This window comes from Oncorhynchus tshawytscha, linkage group LG04, assembly GCF_018296145.1.
Source record: "Oncorhynchus tshawytscha isolate Ot180627B linkage group LG04, Otsh_v2.0, whole genome shotgun sequence".
Classification (NCBI taxonomy): domain Eukaryota; kingdom Metazoa; phylum Chordata; class Actinopteri; order Salmoniformes; family Salmonidae; genus Oncorhynchus; species Oncorhynchus tshawytscha.
The window spans coordinates 62,102,856-62,127,324 of NC_056432.1; the positions used below are offsets into that span (position 1 = coordinate 62,102,856).

At 41.3% G+C, this 24,469-nt stretch overlaps 1 protein-coding gene across 2 annotated transcripts in view; it reads right to left on the reverse strand.

Moving 5' to 3' along the window:
- LOC112249140 (semaphorin-7A) overlaps positions 1-17,986 on the reverse strand; it is a 34,533-nt gene extending 16,547 nt beyond the window's left edge. The window contains exons 1-2 of one of the 2 annotated variants that reach the window (XM_024418808.2): positions 17,855-17,986; positions 16,719-16,943 (exon numbers count right to left, since the gene is read on the reverse strand). In XM_024418808.2, the coding sequence (XP_024274576.2) occupies positions 16,719-16,943; positions 17,855-17,966 (337 nt within the window). In that variant the 5' untranslated portion in view covers positions 17,967-17,986. Of the gene's footprint in view, positions 1-4,657; positions 5,082-16,718; positions 16,944-17,854 lie in introns of those variants that run through there. The other variant, XM_024418809.2, reaches the window with a different exon arrangement.
- Between the last annotated feature and the right edge of the window lie 6,483 nt (positions 17,987-24,469).

Genomic DNA, 24,469 nt, shown 5'->3' on the forward strand with positions numbered 1-24,469 from the left:
AGCCTAGTGGTTAGAGCGTTGGTCTAGTAACTAGTAACCAGAAGGTTGCAAGTTTAAACCTCCGCGCTGACAAGGTACAAATCTGTCGTTCTGTCCCTGAGCAGGCAGTTAACCCACTGTTCCTAGGCCGTCATTGAAAATAAGAATTTGTTCTTAACTGACTTACCTAGTTAAATAAAGGTAAAATAAATCAAATGTATACAGAGAAGAGAGTCAGTCCAAGAATTGAACCCTGTGGCACCCCCATAGAGACTGCCAGAGGTCCGGACAGCAGACCCTCCGATTTGGCACACTGAACTCTATCAGAGAAGTAGTTGGTGAACCAGGCGAGGCAATCATTTGAGAAACCAAGGCTGTCGAGTCTGCCGATGAGGATGTGGTGATTGACAGAGCCGAAAGCCTTGGCCAGATCAATGAATATGGCTGCACAGTATTGTTTCTTATCGATGGCGGTTAAGATATCGTTTAGGACCTTGAGCGTGGCTGAGGTGCACCCATGACCAGCATTACATATACATTACATTCCACAAGAAGTTGGAAATCGCAAAGTCAACACTGAGTGGTTTGGAAGGAATCAGTGGCTAACTGCAAGCATTGCAAAGCAATCACTGGATGTGTGGATGTGTGGTCCCAATGTGTGGATGTATGGTTCCAATTCTCAGTTTAAGGTTCTCTTTTCAACATGATTTCTGGAGCGCTCAAAACAACTGTTAACTCAGAACTGGGAAATCTGACTTCAGTGAGTTCAAGACAACTGGGAAAAAACAAGCTCCGACTGGGAAAATAAGTTTTGAGTATCTATATGAGTATAAGTATCTATATCCATAGTAAAACTAATACTATATCAACATAACCTGAAAGGCCGATCAGCAAGGAAGAAGCCGCTGCTCCAAAACTGCCATAAAAAAGCCAGACTCCGGTTAGCAACTGCACATGGGGACAAAGATCGTACTTTTTGGAGAAATGCCCTCTGGTCTGATGAAACAAAGATAAAACTGTTTGGCCATAATGACAATCGTTATGTTTGAAGGAAAAAGGGGGAGGCTTGCAAGCCAAAGAACACCCTCCCAACAGTGAAGCACAGGGTGGCAGTATCATGTTGTGGGAGTGCTTTGCTGCAGGAGAGACTGGTGCACTTCACAAAATAGATGGCATTACGAGGGAGGAAAATTATGTGGATATATTGAAGCAACATCTCAAGCTTGGTCACAAATGGGTCTTCCAAATGTATAATGACCCCAAGTATACTTCCAAAGTTGTGGCAATATGGCTTAAGGACAACAAAGTCAAGGTATTGGAGTGGCCATCACAAAGCCCTGACATCAATCCCAAAGATAATTTGTGGGCAGAACTGAAATAGCGTGTGCGAGCAAGGAGGCCTATCAACCTGACTCAGTTACACCAGCTCTGTCAGGAGGAATGGGCCAAAGATTAACCCAACTTATTGTGGGAAGCTTGTGGAAGGCTACACGGAACGTTTGGCCCAAGTTAAATAATTTAAAGTCAATGCTACCAAATACTAATTGAGTGTATGTACACTTCTGACCCACTGGGAATGTGATGAAAGAAATAAAAGCTGAAATAAATAATTCTCTCTGCTATTATTCTGACATTTCACATTCTTAAAATAAAGTGGGGATCCTAACTGACCTAAGACAGGGAATTGTTACTATGATTAAATGTCAGAAATTGTGAAAAACTGAGTTTAAATGTATTTGGCTAAGGTGTATGTAAACTTCCGACTTCAACTGTATGTATACTGCAGCTACAAAACTAATACTTAGTGTATTTTGTGTAGTAAGCTGTTAGTAGCCCATGTGCCTCACACTAATAACTTGGTCTATTTTCACCTCTTAATTTTGCCTACTGTTCTGATTTGGTGGTGCACATGTAGCCTATAACCTGTTTCAGAGAAATGTAATTATTGAATGTTGTAAGAGCTCTCATTGTCTGCTAACATGCACCCTTTATTTATCATATGACCCTGACTTGGTGTACAGGGAGTACACTTTAAGAATGGCCCATGTTCTGAATTCTGTCGCTGTACATTTCAAAAGTGCTGAACAAATAGTTATATTGACTACGCCCGTCCTAGCTCGCTCATTAATCGAAATTCCGGATGCCTTATGCCATTGTTTGTAAATCTCAATTGTCAGTAAAAATCACATTTGTTTAAGCAAGTCAGCCATATCAGCTAGGTTTTTTAAAAGGCAGTAAATGAGGCAGTAAATCAGTAAATTAGAAATTGTTTCGCTGCCAGACAAGGTTTCCCTGATAGCCAGGTGTAGCAGTGGGAAGGTGTTTGGACTGCTGTTGGGACTCTGCTGTTGGGACAGCTTTATGTAGGCCCTAACAGTTTGTGGGCACCATTTGTCACCGTTATAGTGCAATAATGTATTGTTTAGTGTTGTGTTGCGTAGTGGCATTGCTGGCATTCATCCACCCAATCTTTTTTGTTTTTTGCCCTACCAAGATGTACATGCTAAAATCCGGTGGTGGTAAAAAAATTTTTTGGCATACTTGAGTAAAAGTAAAGATACCTTAATAGAAAATGACTGCAGTAAGAGTGAAAGTCATCCAGTAAAAACTACTTGAGTTAAAGTCTGAAAGTATTTGGTTTTAAATATACAGTACCAGTCAAAAGTTTGGACACACCTACTCATTCAAGGGTTTTTCTTTATTTTTTTATATTTTCTCCATTGTAGAATAATAGTGAATAATAGTGAAGGGTGGCTACTTTGAAGAATCTCAAATCTCAAATATATTTAGATTTGTTTAACACTTTTTTTTGGTTACTACATGATTCCATGTGTTATTTCATAGTTATATAATGATTTTCCAACAGTTTTGAAGGAGTTCCCACATATGCTGAGCACTTGCTGGCTGCTTTTCCTTCACTCTGCAGATGGGATGTTGTATCGCTGCAGAAGGCTGTGGTAGCCATGCTGGTCAAGTGTGCCTTGAATTCCAAATAAATCACAGACAGTGTCACCAGTAAAGCACCCCCACACCATCACACCTCCTCCTCCATGCTTCACGGTGGGAACCACACATGCGGAGATCATCCGTCTCACAAAGACACGGAAGTTGGAATCAAAAATCTCACATGTGGACTCAACAGACAGATTTCCACCGCTCAAATATTAATTGTTCGTGTTTCTTGGCTCAAGTAAGTCTCTTCTTCTTATTGGTGTCTTTTAATCGTGGTTTCTTTGCAGCAATTTGACCATGAAGGCCTGATTCACGCAGTCTCCTCTGAACAGTCGATGTTGAGATGTGTCTGTTACTTGAACTCTGTGAAGCATTTATGTGGGCTGCAATCTGAGGTGCAGTTAACTCTAACCTATTCTCTGCAGGTAACTCTGGGTCTTCATTTCCTGTGGCGGTCCTCATGAAAGACAGTTTCATCATAGCGCTTGATGGTTTTTTCAACTGCACTTGAAGTAACTTCAAAAGTTATTGAAATTTTCCGGATTGACTGACCTTCATATCTTAATGTAATGATGGACTGTCATTTGTCTTTGCTTATTTGAGCTGTTCTTGCCATAATATGGACATCTTCTCTATACCAAACCCTACCTTGTCACAACACGGATTGGCTGAAACACATTATGGAAAGAAATTCCGCAATTTTTTAACAAGGCCACCTGTTAATTGAAATGCATTCCAGGTGACTAACTCATGAAGTTGGTTGAGAGAATGCCAAGAGTCTGCAAAGCTGTCATCAAAGCAAAGGGTGGCTACTTGGAAGAATGTCAAATCTCAAAAATATTTTGATTTGTTTAACAATTTTTGGTTACTACATGATTCCTTATGTGCTATTTCATAGTTTTGATGTCTTCACTATTATTCTAAAATGTAGAAAATAGTGAAAATAAAGAAAAACCCTGGACTGAATAGGTGTATCCAAACATTTGACTGGTACTGTACTTACGTATCAAAAGTAACTGTAGTTGCTCAAATATACTTAACTATCAAAAGGAAAAGTTTGAATAATTAAAAAAAACTTATATTAAGCAAACTAGACGGCACAATTTTTTACATTTATTTTTATTTACAGATAGCCAGGGTCACTAAACCAACACTCAGATATTGTTTACAAAGCAATTGTGTTTAGTGAGTCCGCCAGATCAGAGGCAGTAGGGATGACCAGGGATGTTCTCTTGATAAGTGTGTGAATTTGACTAAGCAATCAAAATGTAACGAGTACTTTTGGGTGTCAGGGAAAATTTATAGAGTAAAAAGTACCACAATTTCTTTAGGAATGCAGTGAAGAAAATTTGGTAAAAAAATATAAATAGTAAAGGAAAGTACACATTCCCCAAAAAACGATTTTATTCTTAAAGTACTTTAGGCCACTGCTAAAATCGCCACTGGTCTTGTGTAAACATACCAAACATATATAACGTACTAATTTGAATGTCTGGGATTTACTTTTAATGTGTTACGTCTGGTCTATGATAATAGTCTGGTCTTTGATAGCACAGTTCAAAAATCATGAGAGAAAGAGTACTCAAAGAGAGTCGGGTCCTTTTGGCTATTGTGGACTCAATACACTTTTCCTCCAGATATTTTAGTATTGAATATAAATCGACTCCTAATAGGCCTAATCTTTCAACAATTGTACTATTGATTTAAAATGAAAAGCTTAACTTACCTTTGTCTGTCAATGTCACTCTAGGTTTGTGGGAAACGTCCGAAGCGTTCACCGGAAAAAATAGTCCTAAAAAGACTGCAAAGAGCGCGAGCAGACTCATGCTTTTCTGAGTCTTGGTTCTCGGCAATTAATTACTTGAAACTGTAGTAGCGTTATTTTAGCATATAACACGAGGGTGAGGTCTATACAGTCTGGTCTTCCATTTAGTCTTGTCTTCAATCTTCAATCAAGTACAGTAGCCTAAAAGTAGCTTAATTGTTAGGTAGTGAGACAGACTCCACTCAGTAATATTTTTGGATAGACCACGCACTTGATTTGTCTCTTCCGTCACGCAAAGCATGTATGTAGTCTAAATTCAGAGAAGGCGAGACTAGTCTAGACTGAACAGTAGCCTCTCTATTCCGACCCAGGTTTAAAACATTAATTTAATCGGATCGAATCTTAATCAAGTTTTAAAAGGATCCGCCCCTTTTGAAAATCCTAAAATGACATACCCAAATCTAACTACCTGTAGCACGGATATGCATATTCTTGATACCATTTGAAAGGAAACACTTTGAAGTTTGTGGAAATGCTAAATTAATGTTGGAGAATATAAAACATTATATCTGGTAAAAGATAATACAAAGAAAAAAACATGTGTTTTTTTGTATTTTTTTGTACCATCATCTTTGAAATGCAAGAGAAAGGCCATAATGTATTATTCCAGCCCAGGCGCAATTTATATTTTGGCCACTAGATGGTAGCAGTGTATGCGCAAAGTTATAGGCTGATCCAATGAACCATCGTATTTCTGTTCAAAATATTGTGTCAAGACTGCCCAAAGTGCCTAATTGGTTTATTACAGTTTTCTCAATTGCTAAAACACTCAAACCCATTGGCTGAACAAAGTTCTCACTTGCCTGGACTCATTTAGCTAATTATGCAGTCTGTTGTCAATACCTTAAACCATTTCACATGGTAAAACACAATTTGCAGATCTCACTTAGACTTTTCAGCAAAACTCTAAACACATTCTCATTCTCAAAACACATTCTGCACTCTAATGCACATGTCATCCATACTGGTAAATACAAGTGGCAACAATCAAATACAAATAGAGAAGACATGTTATTGATTGAACACAACCACTCAAAATTGATTTAACCTGTTTCAAATGTTGCGACACAACCAATATAAGCCAGTTCAGAGAGCAAACAGGTTGTTGAAGGTGGAAAGGAGAAAGTCTGAGAATGGATAGAAGAAACAATGTGAGAGGACGAGTGCGTATGCGAGGTGGGCGACGAGGGGGAAGAGGAGGAGGGCAAGAAAGAGGAAGAGGAGGACGAAGAGGAAGAGGAAGACAAAGAGTGGAAATATCTGATGAAATTCGAGCAACAGTTATAGACCATGTTCTTGTCCATGGACTGACAATGAGGGAAGCAGGACTTAGAGTGCAACCCAATTTGAGCTGATTTTCTATGTCCACCATAGTACGGACATTCAGAGAAGAGTTACAGGATACTACTGTATTTTTGAAATTGCAAATTTACTGTACTACACTATATGCAGCTGTTTCAATAGACATTTGTAAAGTTAATCACTCTATGTATTATACTACATTAATATGTTTTGTAACTGCACAACTACTTTTTGTAGAATTGCAAGGCTGCCACATGCAGGTGGAAAGACAGCTATATTCACTTGGGAGCAAGAGGCCGTTATAGTTGGCATGGTCCTTCAAGATAATACAATACGACTCAGAGAAATCTAGGAACGAGTGATACAAGACAACACACACTTCCAGGGAATTGACAGTGTGAGCATTTCCACAATTGGCCGTTCATCTTTGTCCCATGAAGCAGGCTTCAATCTAACAAAGAGGAGAAGGAGAGGCCGAAACATGATTGGACAGCGGGCCATTGTTGAAGTCCCTGGTCAACGAGGTGGCAATGTCACAATCTATGCTGCTATCAGCAACCATGGTGTTCTACATCACCATGTTACACTCGGGCCATATAACACCAGGCACCTTCTAAGATTTATTGCCAATCTAAGAGATATTTCATTTGAGCAGCAGGTTCAAGAGCAGCAGGGTCAAGAGCTAAATGAGAATCCCATTCCCACCTATGTGATAGTGTGGGACAATGTCCGTTTCCACCGAGCTGCTCAGGTAAGGGAATGGTTTAACATCAATGGGCAGTTTATGAACTTGTACCTCCCTCCATACTCGCCTTTCCTGAATCCGATTGAGGAGTTTTTCTCCTCTTGGAGATGGAAAGTGTATGATAGACAACCCTATACCAGAGTAAAATTTGCTGCAAGCCATGGATGTAGCCTGTGGTGATATAGGTGAGGAATCATGTCAGGGCTGGATACGGCACACAAGAGGCTTCTTCCCCCGTTACCTCAGGAGGGCCAATTTTGCTTGTGATGTCGACAAAGTGCTCTGGCTTGACCCAGCCCAAAGACAAGAAGAAGCACATTGATCACATGTTTACACCTTTTTTGTCCCTTTTAGTATTGTATACTGTAGTACAGTGCATTGTAGGCTGTTTACTGTACAATGGACAAATTGTATGGCCCTGAACATTGTGCTTTCCATTTATTAACAGTACTGACTGCTCAATAGATTTTGACTGGTTGCAGGTTCATATCAACAAAGAACAAGAATTACAGTATCACAGAGACAAAGGACAAGTTTGTGAGATGCAGGGTACAGTACTGTAAAAATAGGGGTACAAGGAGGAGGAAGAACAAAAAACAAAATTGCAAAGAGCAAAGCAGAGTAGTAATTTCTGATCAATTTTGAGCTACTATGATAGAACATGTTTTCGTTCATTGAAAAGACAATGACGGAAAAATGAATATTTTTTTTGATTCAAAATGTACTTCTCCCTGAGAATTGTATGTTTTGAACAATGTGTTTTCTATTTTTCGGTGTATTGTTTACTGACTGCTTGAGAGTGTAAATCATTTTGATCACTTTGTTTATGATTTGAGAGCAGTGTTTGATTTTGAACACAGGTAAAACTGTTTTGAGGCGAATGTTTCATTTTGCGAGAGGAGTCAGAGGTTATGTAAATAGTGCCTGAAGATGAGGTTTTGTGTTTAATGTTTTCAGGAAATGGAGCAAGGTTTCAGAAATGGTGTTTTAGCAATTGAGAAAAACTGTAATACATTTTCAAGTTCATAACTGTGCACTCTCCTCAAACAATAGCATGGCATTCTTTCACTGTAATAGCTACTGTAAATTGGACAGTGCAGTTAGATTAACACGCATTTAAGCTTTCTGACAATGTCAGATATGTCTATGTCCTGGGAAATGTTCTTGTTACTTACAACCTAATGCTAATCACATTACCCTACGTTAGCTCAACTGTCCTGCGGGGAATCCACCGAACATGTAGAGGTTAAACTGGAAAAATTAGCTGAGCTGTCATCGAAAGCCAAGTGGTTTTGGGCTACATTCATAGCACAGGATCATGATGAGCCATTTGTCCTTTTAGTGCAATATACAGGTAGGTGTAATAAACTATACTAAACAAAAATATAAACACACCATGCAACAATTTCAAAGAGATTACTGAGTTACAGTTCATAGAAGGAAAACAAAACAAATTGTATTTGTCACATGCGATGAATACAACAGGTGTAGACCTTAAGAGTGAAATGCTTACTTACAAGCCCTAACCAACAATGCAGTTTAAAAAAACTAGAAAAATTATAGAAAAAAAAGAATAAGTAAAAATAAAAGTAACCAATTATTAAAGATCAGCAGTAAAATAACAATAGCAGAGCTATATACAGGGGGTACTGGTAGAGTCAATGTGCGGGGGCACCGGTTAGTTATAACTGTAGGTAGAGTTATTAAAGTGACTATGCATAGATAATAACAGAGGGTAGCACCAGAGTAAAAGAAGGGGGGAGGGGGTCAATGCATGTATTCTGGGTAGCCATTTGATTAGATGTTCAGGAGTCTCACGGCTTGGGGGTAGAAGCTGTTTAGAAGCAACTTGGACCTAGACTTAGCACTCCAGTACCGCTTGCTATGCGGTAGCAAAGTGAACAGTCTATGACTAGGGTTGCTGGAGTCTTTGACAATTTTTAGGGCCTTCCTCTGACACCGCCTGGTATAGAGGTCCTGGATGGCAGGAAGCTTGGCCCTAGTGATGTATTGGGCCGTACACACAACCCTCTGTAGTGCCTTGCAGTCGGAGGCTGAGCAATTCCCGTACCAGGCAGTGATGCAGCCAGTCAGGATGCTCTCGATGTTGCAGCTGTAGAACCTTTTGAGGATCTCAGGACCCATGCCAAATCTTTTCAGTCTCCTGGGGGGGAATAGGTTTTGTCGTGCCCTCTTCACGACTGTCTTGGTGTGCTTGGACCATGTTAGTTTGTTGGTGATGTGGACACCAAGGAACTTGAAGCTCTCAATCTGCTCCACTACAGCCCCGTCGATGAGAATGGGGGCTTGCTCGGTCCTCCTTTTCCTGTAGTCCACAATCATCTCCTTTGTCTTGATCACGTTGAGCGAGAGGTTGTTGTCCTGGCACCACATGGCCAGGTCTCTGACCTCCTCCCTATAGGATGTCTCATTGTTGTCGGTGATCAGGCTTACCACTGTTGTGTTATTGGCAAACTTAATGATGGTGTTGGAGTCATGCCTGGCAGTGCAGTTATGTGTGAACAGGGAGTACGCACCCCTGAGGGGCCCCTGCGTTGAGGATCAGCGTGGCGGATATTTTGTTTCCTACCCTTACCACCTGGGGGCGGCCCATCAGGAAGTCCCGGATCCAGTTGCAGAGGGAGGTGTTTAGTCCCAGGGTCCTTAGTTTATTGATGAGCTTTGAGGGCACTTTGGTGTTAAACGCTGAGCTGTAGTCAATGAATAGCATTCTCACAGTCAATTAAAAAAATATATTAGGCCCTAATCTATGGATTTAACATGACTGGGCAGGGGCAAAGCCAATCAGAATGAGTTTTTCCCCACAAAAGGGATTTTGAGTGGCATTTTATTGTACCCAGCACAAGGTGCACCTGTGTAATGATCGTGCTGTTTAATCGGTTTCTTGATATGCCTCACCTGTCAGGTAGATGGATTATCTTGGCAAAGGAGAAATGTTCACTAACAGGAACGTAAACACATTTTTGCATCAAATAATCTTTTTGTGCGTATGTAAAACTTCTGTGATCTTTTATTTCAGCTCATGAAACAGGGGACCAACACTTTACATGTTGCGTTTATAATTTCATTCAGTATAATAAAGTCCTGCTTTTGTATTTGCCATAAGTGGTGCAATGGATGGCTCCTGAAATAGGGAAAAGCAGACATAACTAGCCTATGTTATCATCACAACTCTCAGAATCACATCCTTTTTTGGCAGATTATACCCAGGGGAAAAAATTATTGGTTATCCATCAAATATTCTGTGTCATATACAGTAGTAATCATGTAAATAGGCTACATTTCAACAGCTCAGACCATATCACACTGCCAAAAATTTGCAGATGCAGCACACTGAACTATAGATGTAAAAGTTATGTGGGTCTCAGCTTGTTATAGAGAAGAATCACAGATGGACACTGTTGATCATCATATCTTTCCAAAGGCACATGACAAGATGAATAAGAGCAGATTGATGTGCTTTCATGACACAGATGTTTTCTTGGAGGCACAGCCTTACTCAAACTAGTGGTGTGAATTTGTGCATAGGGCTGGTACAATAATCATATAATCGTGTAATAGACAACTCTGGAAAAATTATGGATAATAACCATGAACTAAAACAATAATCGTCATATACACTGCTCAAAAAAATAAAGGGAACACTTACAACACAATGTAACTCCAAGTCAATCACACTTCTGTGAAATCAAACTGTCCACTTAGGAAGCAACACTGATTGACAATAAATTTCACATGCTGTTGTGCAAATGGAATAGACAACAGGTGGAAATTATAGGCAATTGGCAAGACACCCCCAATAAAGGAGGGGTTCTGCAGGTGGTGACCACAGACCACTTCTCAGTTCCTATGCTTCCTGGCTGATGTTTTGGTCACTTTTGAATGCTGGCGTTGCTTTCACTCTAGTGGTAGCATGAGACGGAGTCTACAACCCACACAAGTAGCTCAGGTAGTGCAGCTCATCCAGGGTGGCACATCAATGCGAGCTGTGGCAAGAAGGTTTGCTGTGTCTGTCAGCGTAGTGTCCAGAGCATGGAGGCGCTACCAGGAGACAGGCCAGTACATCAGGAGACGTGGAGGAGGCCGTAGGAGGGCAACAACCCAGCAGCAAGACCGCTACCTCCGCCTTTGTGCAAGGAGGAGCAGGAGGAGCACTGCCAGAGCCCTGCAAAATTACCTCCAGCAGGCCACAAATGTGCATGTGCCTGCTCAAACGGTCAGAAACAGACTCCATGAGGGTGGTATGAGGGCCCGACTTCCACAGTTGGGGGTTGTGCTTACAGCCCAACACCGTGCAGGACGTTTGCATTTGCCAGAGAACACCAAGATTGGCAAATTCGCCACTGGCGCCCTGTGCTCTTCACAGATGAAAGCCGGTTCACACTGAGCACATGTGACAGACGTGACAGAGTCTGGAGACGCCGTGGAGAACGTTCTGCTGCCTGCAACATCCTCCAGCATGACCGGTTTGGCGGTGGGTCAGTCATGGTGTGGGGTGGCATTTCTTTGGGGGGGCCGCACAGCCCTCCATGTGCTCGCCAGAGGTAGCCTGACTGCCATTAGGTACCGAGATGAGATCCTCAGACCCCTTGTGAGACCATATGCTGGTGCGGTTGGCCCTGGGTTCCTCCTAATGCAAGACAATGCTAGACCTCATGTGGCTGAAGTGTGTCAGCAGTTCCTGCAAGAGGAAGGCATTGATGCTATGGACTGGCCCGCCCATTCCCCAGACCTGAATCCAATTGAGCACATCTGGGACATCATGTCTCGCTCCATCCACCAACGCCACGTTGCACCACAGACTGTCCAGGAGTTGGCGGATGCTTTAGTCCAGGTCTGGGAGGAGATCCCTCAGGAGACTATCCGCCGCCTCATCAGGAGCATGCCCAGGCGTTGTAGGGAGGTCATACAGGCACGTGGAGGCCACACACACTACTGAGCCCCATTTGGACTTGTTTTAAGGACATTACATCAAAGTTGGATCAGCCTGTAGTGTGGTTTTCCACTTTAATTTTGAGTGTGACTCCAAATCCAGACCTCCATGGGTTGATACATTTGATTTCCATTGATATTTTTTGTGTGATTTTGTTGTCACATTCAACTATGTAAAGAAAAAAGTATTTATTGAGAATATTTCATTCATTCAGATCTAGGATGTGTTATTTTAGTGTTCCCTTTATTTTTTTGAGCAGTGTATTTTAATACATACATTTTAGGAGTCGATATAAACCCTTTTTCAGGACCCTGTCTTTCAAAGATAATTCGTAAAAAGTCCAAATAACTTCACAGATCTTCATTGTAAAGGGTTTAAACACTGTTTCCCATGCTTGTTCAATGAACCATAAACAATTAATGAACATGCACCTGTGGAACGGTCGTTAAGACACTAACAGCTTAGGCAAATAAGGTCAGAGTTATGGAAACTTAGGACACTAAAGAGGCCTTTCTACTGACTCTGAAAAACACTGAAAGAAAGATGCCCAGGGTCCCTGTTTATCTGCGTGAACAAGCCTTAGGCATGCTGCATGAGGCATGAGGACCACAGATATGGCCAGGGCAATAAATTGCAATGTCCGTACTGCGAGACGCCTAAGACAGCGCTACAGGGAGACAGAACGTACAGCTGATCGTCGTTGCAGTGGCAGACCATGTGTAACAACACCTGCACAGGATCGGTACATCCGAACATCCCACCTGCAGGACATGTACAGGATGACAACAACAACTGCCCGAGTTACACCAGGAACACACAATCCTTCCATCAGTGCTCAGACTGTCCGCAATAGGCTGAGAGAGGCTGGACTAAGGGCTTGTAGGCCTGTTATATGGCAGGTCCTCACCAGACATCACCGACAACAACGTCGCCTATGGGCACAAACCCACCGTCGCTGGAACAGACAGGACTGGCAAAAAGTGCTCTTCTCTGACGAGTCGCGGTTTTGTCTCACCATGGGTGATGGTCGGATTTGCGTTTATCGTTGAAGGAATGAGCTTTACACCAAGGTCTGTACTCTGGAGTGGGATTGATTTGGAGGTGGAGGGTCCGTCATGGTCTGGGTGTTGTGTCACAGCATCATCGGACTGAGCTTGTTGTCATTGCAGGCAATCTCAATGCTTTGCATTACAGGGACGACATCCTCCTCCCTCATGTGGTACCCTTCCGGCAGGCTCATCCTGACATGACCCTCCAGCATGACAATGCCACCAGCCATACTGCTCGTTCTGTTCGTGAGTTCCTACAAGACAGGGATGTCCGTGTCTGGGACCTGTTGGATCGGAGAGTGAGGGCTAGGGCCATTCCCCCCAGAAATGTCAGGGAAATTGCAGGTGCCTTGGTGGAAGAGTGGGATAACATCTCACAGCAAGAACTGACACATCTGGTGCAGTCCATGAGGAGGAGATGCACTGCAGTACTTAATCAGCTGGTGGCCACACCAGATACTGACTGTTACTTTTGATTTTGACCCCTCCTTTGTTCAGGGACACGTTATTCCATTTATATTCCATGTCTGTGGAACTTGTTCAGTTTATGTCTCAGTTCATACAAATATTTACACATGTTAAGTTTGTTGAAACGCAGTTGACAGTGAGAGGACATTTCTTTTTTTTGTTGAGTTTAGTTTACCCAATCATCATTTCATTGTTTACATATTGAGGATAAAGTTAGTAATCATTTTAGGAGGAAAAAGGCACGGGCGGGAGGAGAAGCTTAATTTCCAAAAGTTCCAAGCGGTCAAAACCATCCATTTGGTAACACTACCTTTGAAGCAGTCCTTAATACAGTGTAATTACTCTGTATCAAGTATTGTAGTTAAGTGTAACAACTAGTTACAGTGTAATAACAACATGTACCTGATAGTAATTGCGCTCGGTACTTACAGATGTGTAACAATAAATGCTTGTTACCATGATTGCTACAAATGGGCATGTTTCCACTAAATTCACCAATTTATTGTTTCGCTTCTTCTCAGCTGCAATGAATTCATGAACAACTGTGACAAAGGTTGGGGTCCCTTGTGGATGTGCTGGGTGTCTGAGAGATTTGCATAGATCCACACTGCACACTGCGCTATCCCATCTGGACAAGAGGAATACCTATGTAAGAATGCTGTTTATTTGACTATTGCTCAGCCTTTAACACCATAATACCCTCCAATTCATCATTAAGCTCGGGGCCCTGGGTCTGAACCCCACCCTGGGTCCTAGACTTCCTGACGGGCCACCCCCAGGTGGTGAAGGTAGGAAACAGCAATCTCCACTACACTGATTCTCAACACTGGGGCCCCACAAGGGTGCGTGCTCAGCCCCCTCCTGTACTCCCTGTTCACCCATGACTGCATGGCCGCGCACACCTCCAACTCAATCATCAAGTTGCAGACAACATAACAGTAGTAGGCATGATAAACAACAATGACGAGATAGCCTACAGGGAGGAGGTGAGGGCCCTGCCAGGAAAATAACCTCTCCCTCAACAAAACAAAGGAGCTGATCATGGACTTCAGGAGACATCAGCGGGAGCACGCCCCTATCCACATCGACGAGACCGCAGTGGAGAAGGTGAAAAGCTTCAAGTTCTTTGGCGTACATATAACTGAAATGGTCCACCCACACAGACAGTGTTGTGAAGAAGGCGCAACAGCACCTCTTCAACATCAGGAAGCTGAAGAAATTTGGCTTGACCCCTAAAACTTTCAGAAATCTTTACAGATGCACAATTGAGACCATGCTGTCGGGCTGGTCACCGCCTGGTATGGCAACTGCACAGCCCACAACCGCAGGGCTCTCCAGAGGGAGGTGCAGTCTGCCCAACGCATCACCGGGGGCACACTGCCTGCCCTCCAGGACACCTACAGCACCCGATGTCACAGGAAGGCCAAAAATATCATCAAATGCATCAATCACCTGAGCCACTGCCTGTTCACCCTGCTATCATCCAGAAGGCGAGGTCAGTACAGTTGCATAAAAGCTGGGATAGAGAGAATGAAAAACAGCTTCTATCTCAAGGCCATCAGACTGTTAAATAGACATCACTAGCCGGCTACCTAATGATAAATGCTCTTCAAATTGTCAATATGAGCATTTTATTTTGTACAGTTATCATTGAAAACAATTACATCAAAAATGCTGTTTGACTAAAGGGGTTGTGTCACAATATCTATTTAATTGAACCACTTTTGCAGTAGAATGTTTTTACACAACCATCCATTTCATATATGGGAGACCTTAGAGATATGGATAAACATGGTTGTGCTTTGTTATACTTCGGGTAGGGGTACATGAACATCAATGCGGACTTGCCACTAGTCTATTCAGTCTCCAAAACACACAATTTGCTCATTCCTACCAATGTCACATTGGTGTCAGTCGTTACTATGACAATTTAAGATGGCGCTACTCCGCTACTCATACCTCTAATAAATATTGTTCAAGAAAAAATAGAGATGTTTCTATGTTAAATGCACATGTTTAGTATTAGTGGATTGAATACATCTCTTTGCTTAGCTTTACTTCCTAAAGTGTTTCCATTCCCCTTTAAACAACAATGAGCCTTTTAGTGGGTCAAAGGAGTAAGTGAACCAGTATTTCCTCAGAGGGAAACGTCCATGTTTTTATTTGTTTTTGTTTGGGGGGTAAAATAGTGTTTTTTACTGATGATCAATAGATAGCAGCATTTTCCCAGCTTAGTGATAACCCTGTATCTCTCAGTTGTTTGACGTTATTGTACATGGATAACATGATATAGGTTTGAGGGTTTTCCCCACCTGCAAACATGTTTTTTTTAAAACTGACTATGGACACAATCATTAGAATATATCACTCAGTGTACCTCCATTTTAAATATAGTGTCATTTGGATCTGGATATAATGTGGAGTGGAATGGAACACCAGTCAGCATAAAGTAGTCCTACAAGATATGAAAGACTTGATATTCTGGCTCATGTTATCACATTCCTATATGTGGACAATACAGAAGACATTGAAATGCAACCCCCCTGTCTTTTTTACACACACACACAAATTGCATTCCATTACAGTAATTGAGGTGAACACTGAATGCAATCTAAATGCTGGCCATGGGCCAGTGAAGAGTTCACTGCTTCTCTGGCAGTGAGAAAGTGTGTGTGCAGGCAGTTTGCAACAGAGTGAGCATCTCTGCAGTCTGCAGACCAGAACTTGCTAATGGAAGTGACAGCTTGCAGGTCACAAAAGAAAGGGATGGGGAATTGTGCTGACAGTGTTTGTGTATTTGGCATGGAGTGGGGAGAGTTGGTAGCTGGGACACGACTGCAGTTATGAGAGAAATCTGGCCAGAGATAAAAACTGCAGGACGAACAAACCTCCCTTCACTGACACTTGGCTCAAAAGTATTGTGCCTACACCACCCCACCAGCCTCCCCCTCTCTGCAAGGGAGAAGGGGTTACTGTCCTGGAGAGATTACAGAATAGAACGAGGGTATTGTTGAGAAGTCATCGGGATATCCACATCACCATAATGGCCCGGAGCACCTGCCACTTCACTGAATGAGTGATCGTTTCAGCTGTGGAATGGAGCAACTCAGCATGGGTCAGCCGAACTAACTGCTTTGTGGACTTTGAAGCGAAGACCAAGTTTGTCATTTTTTGTTGACGCTTGTCAGAGCATAATGTGAGGATCATTGGATCATTCTGTATCACAACCTCTGCATCACTTTTTGCTCTTTTAATTATTATTTTTGTAATTTTAGCTCGGAACTTATATGAGAAAATCCTTGAATACCCTCCAGCTCCTCCAAGCTAAAAGGGGAAAAGGGTGACTACAGGAGTGAGAGGCTGGAGCTTATACTGTAAGTGTCTGACAGAAATGATCAGAGCTCAACTTGCTGAAGAAGAGGAAGGGGCCTACAGAAGACTTACACAGTGTTACAGAGCTTCCAGAGCTGGCTCCCTGACAGGTGTCACCATGCCTTATCACCTGGAGGAAGAGGACCTCAACCAGCCTGTATGGCAGTCTGTACTCTTCTTCTGCTGCAAAGGGATGATCGAGGGTGTTGTGGTCCTCCTCTTCATCTGGCTGCTCATACAGGTCCTGTTCACCAAGAACCTGGAAGGTACTGACTCCCTCTCCCATCTGATGGTTCACTGTTGATAATTTATATTGTTATAATAGTAGGTTACTATAATACTCATTCATATAGACACTGATCCCATGTACTGATGTATTATCTTAATTGGCACAGCAAGAAATACAAACTTGGTTGAAAAAGGCTTATAAAGTTTGTAATTTCACTTAAAAATGTCAGACGTAATTTACCTTAACTGAAAATGTATCAACCCTGTAAGAATATGTCGAAGATAAATACACAACCCAAAGGACGAGAAGTCAATAGAGTAATAACGATCAATGGAAATAGTGTTTTTTTTCTGTAATAGGGAATTATCAATGGATATAGTTGGTTTTCAGTTCAAAATCTGTTTAGAATCTGTTAGGAATGTTAGTCCTGAACTCATAGCTACGTATGCTATGTTTTCATTGGTCTGAGTCTGGAGCAGGATATTTGGCCATTGGCCCAGTTGTACTGCAATGACTTCTAATTGGTCAGCCACGGGCTAGGGTGGGGGGTTATAAATTATATCCTGTTTCCTTTGTAATGTGGAGAGAACCACAGGAGAGAATCACGGAGGACAGGGAAGCATGAACATCTACCATCTACTTCCAAGAATAATTTGTACACTTTGAATTAACCTATTTTCCTCCTCCTGATTTGCTTTGGGGTCTGTGTTATTGAAGAGTAACATCAACTGCTAACAACCCCGACAAAAATGTCACTGAAAAATTATAATCCACATAATAATTCACATTTCCTGTTGCTGCCGGATTATTTTCCTGAGAAACTGGTCAAATTAAGATAGCAGATCTGTAAATCAAGGTTCTTGCAGACAAAGAGGCTATCCTCATTTACACAAGTTAATAAAGGAATGAGCACGATGAGATTTACAATTTAGATAATATGTACATACATTTTCCAATTGACATTAAATCCTTACCTTACCTATCATTGTGGCTGGCAACCCGACATTCTTGCTCTGCAGTTCCTCCAAATTTAAGATGGAGCTACAGTGGATAGCAGCCATCTGTCTCTGCTCCTTGCTGATATTCTGCATAGCAACAGTGATATGTGATAGACAAGCCTGACTTCTCCCGTCTCTGGACCCCAGGTGACTGAGGCCCATATAAGGGAGGAAGTGCAGCTGCCAACCACAGAGTCCGAAAGGAGGCATTCTAATGACAAGCTTTCAACAGTTAAATCATATAAGCATATTATGCAGATAAGACATCTTAATTACCTTTGTTACTTTGCTAATTCTGACGTCATCAGAACGCGCAACAGGACATTGTACTGTCTACATTCGGTTTGTTGTTTATATACATATATTAAATTAAATTGATTTTAATCCAAACTAAAGATTTGTTGCTAAGGATTCCACGACGCGGTTAGCCTTTACGGCTGGGACTGCAAGTTTGTGTTCCTTTTTTTGCGTGGATTCTGCGAGTGCTAGCTGGCTGTACTACAGACACCTGTCGTCGTGTGAAAGACTCATTGTTATCTTTTTGTAAAACAACTGTTTGCAGTAAAGAGCCCATCTGGATACTAAGGAGATCCTGAGGGAAATCGACGAGTACAAACAGCTTTACGCTATGGAGGAACAACATAGTCCATCATGGAAAGATCCGACCACCTCACAAAATAACTTTAACCCGACAAAAAAAAGAAAAACAGATTAATCATAGCATGCGTGGAAATATTTTATTTTTATGGGATTCCTGAGGACGCATCCAATAATCCAGAGTGCGCGATCAGAGAATTCATGCAATCCGCCTTGAAACTTCCTATAGAGACTGTAAACAAGGTGGCTTTCCACCGAGTACACAGACTTGGAGCTCGGAGCGACAAGACCAAGGGTCCCCAACCGATCATCGCAAAATTTGAACACTACCAACAAAAGGAGCTGATCAAAAGGAGGGGAAGAGAGCTTTAAAGGGACTAAATTCGGTCTCAATGTCCAATTTCCAAGGGAGATAAACTAACGTCGTAAGAGACTGTATCTGGTACAATGAACACAAAGGAAGGATGGTAGGCGTGCCTTTCTCGTTGTGGACAAACTCTTTATAGATGGACAGCTATTCCGAGACAGCTCCATAACAACGTGGCTGTACTAAATTCCACAGGGACTTCAGGTTATGAAAAAAAAGAAGTTATGGGAACTGTAAAAAATATCTGAACATTATGAAGTGGATATGAACACACACGTACTCAATTGCATTCTTGCTTAAACATACGGACTTATACATACACACACACCTCATCTCGCTCTCTTCTCTCACTCTCTTTCTCTCTTTTCTCTTCTCTCCCTCTCTCTATTGTCAAGAACTGTTTTATAATTTAATTAGTTTGTTTGTCTATCTTTTTTATGTATTTGTCTACAAGTTTATATATGTTTCCAACAAGCAAGGGGAAGATATCAGAATAGGGGCATTGGGGAAAGTAACATTGTATGGAATACATTTGTACTGTAGTGAAGCCATCTCTAGAGTAATGCAAGGTCTCTTCATGATCATGTGAAACGTCAATTACTATGGAAATGCTGGGATGTGTTTTTCAATTATGTTAAAGGTAATTATGATGCAACTATGATGGTGATACGATATGGATTACAATTATCATGATTTTAAGGCTATACAGACTACATGTTACACACACATAGACACACAACCATGCAAATCGTCAGAGTTAGTATTTATTTGGACATCACACATTATAGTCTTACTCTTAAACAGACATCGTACACACTCTCACAAAATCACATCCAATATCATACACATCAACCTACTCAGATTTGCTACACACATAATATCTTGTCTCAATTTTCCAACATCTGTGGCATTGGTTCACAGGCAAGGGAATAAAACAAATATTGCTAAATATCAGACATTTGAAAGCTCTAGTTTTGACCTTCATAATACCTCTGATGGCAGTAACTTTACAAGCACTAATTATGGTCAATTTAGACTGAGAATAGTATCTAGTTATGGTAAGCGGTGAAATAAGTATAGCCAGTTATAATTGTAACGGTTTAGCAGATTATAAAAAAAGATCAGTCTTTAGATGGCTAAAAGAAAGGGAATATAATGTATACTGTTCACAGGAAACTCACTCTACATCCTTAGTTGAAGTTGCGTGGAAAAAGGAATGGGATGGTGAAATTATTTTCTGTTATGGACAAAGGAACTCAAAGGGAGTGATGATATTAATTAACAAAAATGTCAATCTGAATGCGCAAATAGTCAGGAATGATTCACAAGGAAGGTGGATCCTTTTGAATTTGAAAGTGGACGAAAAAGAGATTTGGCTCATTAATCTATACGGTCCAAATCAGGATGATCCACAAATCTTTGTAAACATTTATACCAATTTATTGAACTTACAGGCAACAAATGATCTAATCATTTTGGTAGGAGACTTTAACACAGTATTAAGTACCTCAAAGGACCGTAAAGGTAATATGTCACGATCGTCTAAAGTGGAAACAGCGGACTAAAGCGCAGCATGGTGAGTGTACATACTTCCTTATTATAAGATCAAACCGACAAACCGAAACCATGACGCCACCGTAGTGCTCACATGCAACTATAAATGGACAACTACCACAAATACAGGTGGGAATAAGGCTACCTAAGTATGGTTCTCAATCAGAGACAACGATAGACAGCTGCCTCTGATTGAGAACCACACCTGGCCAAACACACAGAAATACAAATCATAGAAAAAGGGACATAGAATGCCCACCCAAATCACACCCTGACCAAACCAAAATAGAGACATATAAAGCTCTCTACGTCAGGGCGTGACATAATCACTCTACAAACTATCATCACCGTGCCCTTAAGAAAATCACAAATATTATGGACACATTAGAAATAGTGGATATCTGGAGACTAAAAAACCCCGACCTAGTGAGAGATACATAGAGATTTAATCAAGCTAGTCATCTTGACTACTTTCTTGTCTCTTTCTCTCTTGCATCAAAGGTTAAAAAAGTTGTAATAGGAGACAGAATGCGATCAGATCATCATCTAATTGGCATTCACATAACTCTTATAGATTTTCCACGTGGATTTGGATATTGGAAATTTAATCAAAGTTTACTGGAGGACAACTTATTTTTAACTAAGACAAAATAATTAATAACTGAATTTTTCCAGTATAATATGGGTTCAGCAAATACCCGTATTGTTTGGGATACCTTTAAATGTACCTTCAGGGGTCATTTAATTCAATATTCATCAATAATAAAAAAGTAGTTTCTGGCTAAAGAGACAAGACTAACAAGGGAAATCCATGAACTAATAGTACAGGTAGATAGCAATTAAAACGATACTACAGAGACACAAAATAAGTTAGAGGAAAAACAAAAAGAACTTGAGGAACTTATTGAAGAACGATCAAATGTAATCTATTACAAAAATAAAGCAAACTGGATGGAATATGGAGAAAAATGCCCCAAATTCTTCCTGAATCTCCAATATAGGAACGCTAATAAAACGAATTTGCAGAAACTCGTTACTGAAGAAAGAGTCATCTATGATTCTCCGAATGATATTTTAAAAGAGGAAGCTAATTATTTTAGGCAGATGTTCTCTTTTCCGTCTCATCCTTTCCCACTGAATAAAGATTATGGTAAGGGATTCTTTCCAAATATTATAAAAAATGGAAAATTAACACATGTACAGAAAGATCAGTGCAAAGGCCAAATATCAGACGAAGAACTTTTTGAGGCTATTAAATCCTTTCAGTCTGGAAAAGCCCCAGGCTTTGAAGGCATACCGATTGAGGTATATCAAGTATTTTTTGATATACTAAAGGTGTAATGCTCTCAAATCTCCTCAGGAGGCTGAAAAGATTTGGCATGGGCCCTCAGAACCTCAAAAAGTTATACAGCTGCACCATTGGGAGCATCTTGACTGGCTGCATCACCGCTTGGTACGGCAACTGCAAGGCACCCAACCGCAAGGCGCTACAGAAGGTGGTGAGTATGGCCTAGTACATCACTGGGGCCGAGCCCCCTGCCATCCAGGACCTCTATACCAGGCGGTGTGAGAGGAAGGCCCCAAAAAATGTCAAAGACTCCAGCCACCCAAGCCATAGACTGTTCTCTTTGCTACCGCACAGCAAGCGTTACCAGTGCACTAAGTTTGGAACCAACAAGACCCTGAACAGCCTCTACAATCAAGCCAAAAGACTGCTAAACAAGTTACCTGGACTACCTGCATTGACCCTTTTCTGAACATACTCTCTTGCACTGACTCTATGCACACCCACTGGACTCTACACACACACTCACTCACACATACAGTACTTACACTGACACCCCAACACACACACACACACACACACACACACACACACACACACACACACACACACACACACACACACACACACACACACACACACACACACACACACACACACACACACACACACACACACACACACACACACGTTGTACATCCTATATGTACAGTACATAGCTATCTCAATTGCCTCGTGCCCCTGCACATCAATTCGGTGCTGGTGCTCCCTGTATATAGCCATGTTATTTTTACGCGTTATTGTTGTTTGTTGTTCACTGTGTATTTATTCGTTATGTCACTATTCATACTGTATATACAGCTTTGGAAAAAATTAAGAGACCACTACAAAATGATCAGTTTCTTCTGGTTTTACTATTTATAGGTTTGTGTTTGAGCAAATTTTTTATTTTATTTTATTCTATAAACTACTGACAACATTTCTCCCCAATTTCCAAATACAAATATTGTCATTTAGAGCATTTATTCGCAGAAATTGACAACGGGTCAAAATAACAAAAAAAATGCAGTGTTGTCAGACCTCGAATAACGTGAAGAAAATAAGTTCATATTCATTTTTAAACAACACAATACTAATGTTTTAACTTAGGAGGTGTTCAGAAATTAATATTTGGTGGAATAACCCTGATTTTCAATCACAGCTTTCATGCTTCTTGTCATGCTCTCCACCAGTCTTTCATATTGATGTTGGGTGACTTTATACCACTCCTGGCGCAAAAAATTCAAGCAGCTCAGCTTTGTTTGATGGCTTTTGACCATTCATATTCCTCTTGATCACATTCCAGAGGTTTTCAATGGGGTTCAGGTCTGGAGATTGGGCTTGCCATGACAGGGTCTTGATCTGGTGGTCCTCCATCCACACCTTGATTGACCTGGATGTGTGGCATGAAGCATTGTCCTGCTGGAAAAACCAATCCTCAGAGTTGGGGAACATTGTGAGAGCAGAAGGAAGCAAGTTTTCTTCCAGGATAACCTTGTACCTGGCTTGATTCATGAGTCCTTCACAAAAACAAATCTGCCCGATTCCAGCCTTGCTGAAGGACCCCCAGATCATCACCGATCCTCCACCACGTTTCACAGTGTGTGCGAGACACTGTGGCTTGTAGGCCTCTCCAGGTCTCGCACCCACTGTGAAATTTGGTGGAGGATCACCAGCAGTCCCAACTCTCCTTACCACTGCTACACCTGGCTATCAGAGGAGCCTTGTCTGGCAGTGAAACAGTTAATTCAGCCTCATTTATTGCCTTTAAAACTAACATAGCTAATATGGCTGATATTTGCTTAAACAAATGTGGTTTCTACTGACAATTGAGATGTACAAACTATGGCATAAGTGGACGATGAGCGGATAAGAGGCAATCTGTAATTTCGACCAAGATATTAATGAGCGAGCTAGGATGGATGTAGTCAATATAACCATTTGTTCAGCACTTTTGAAATGTACAGCAACAGAATTCAGAACATGGGCCGTTCTTACTGTATTTTCCCTGTACACCAAGTCAGAACTGTAGGATAAATAAAGGAGGAATATAAGCAGGCAATGAAAGTTCTTACAATATTCGATGATGACATTTCTCTAAAACAGGTTATAGGCTACATGTGCACCACCAAGTCAGAACAGTATGCGAAAGCAAGACATGAAAATAGACCAAGTTATTAGCGTGAGGCACATGGGCTACTAACAGCTTACTACACAACATACACTTAGTATTTGTTTCTTAGCTACAGTATACATATCTACCTGGCATATTACACAATTTATACAGCAGCATACAAGACATTTTTGGTCTCACCTTGTTGTGCTGTGCTCACTTGAACAGGAAGGTGGTGCGGCGGTCCTTCGTGGGCAAATTTTGTCATCAAACTTCGTCATCAAAGTCTAGCATTCTCTGGATTTATGGTGCTTTCAAGACACCTGGGAACTCTGAAAAAAAAACAAAGTCGAATCATGATCTTCAGGTCGGAGCTCTAGAAAGAGGCCCGAGTGTCACGTTCTGACCTTTATTTCCTTTGTTTTGTCTTTATTTAGTATGGTCAGGGCGTGAGTTGGGGTGGGCAGTCTATGTGTGTTTTTTTTATGTTGGGGTTTTGAGTTCAGCCTAGTATGGTTCTCAATCAGAGGCAGGTGTCGTTAGTTGTCTCTGATTGAAAATCATCAGGGTTTCACTTTTGAGTTGTGGGTGTTTGGGTGTTTGTTTTGCTTTCCGTGTGTATGTTTGTTGCCACACGCTAC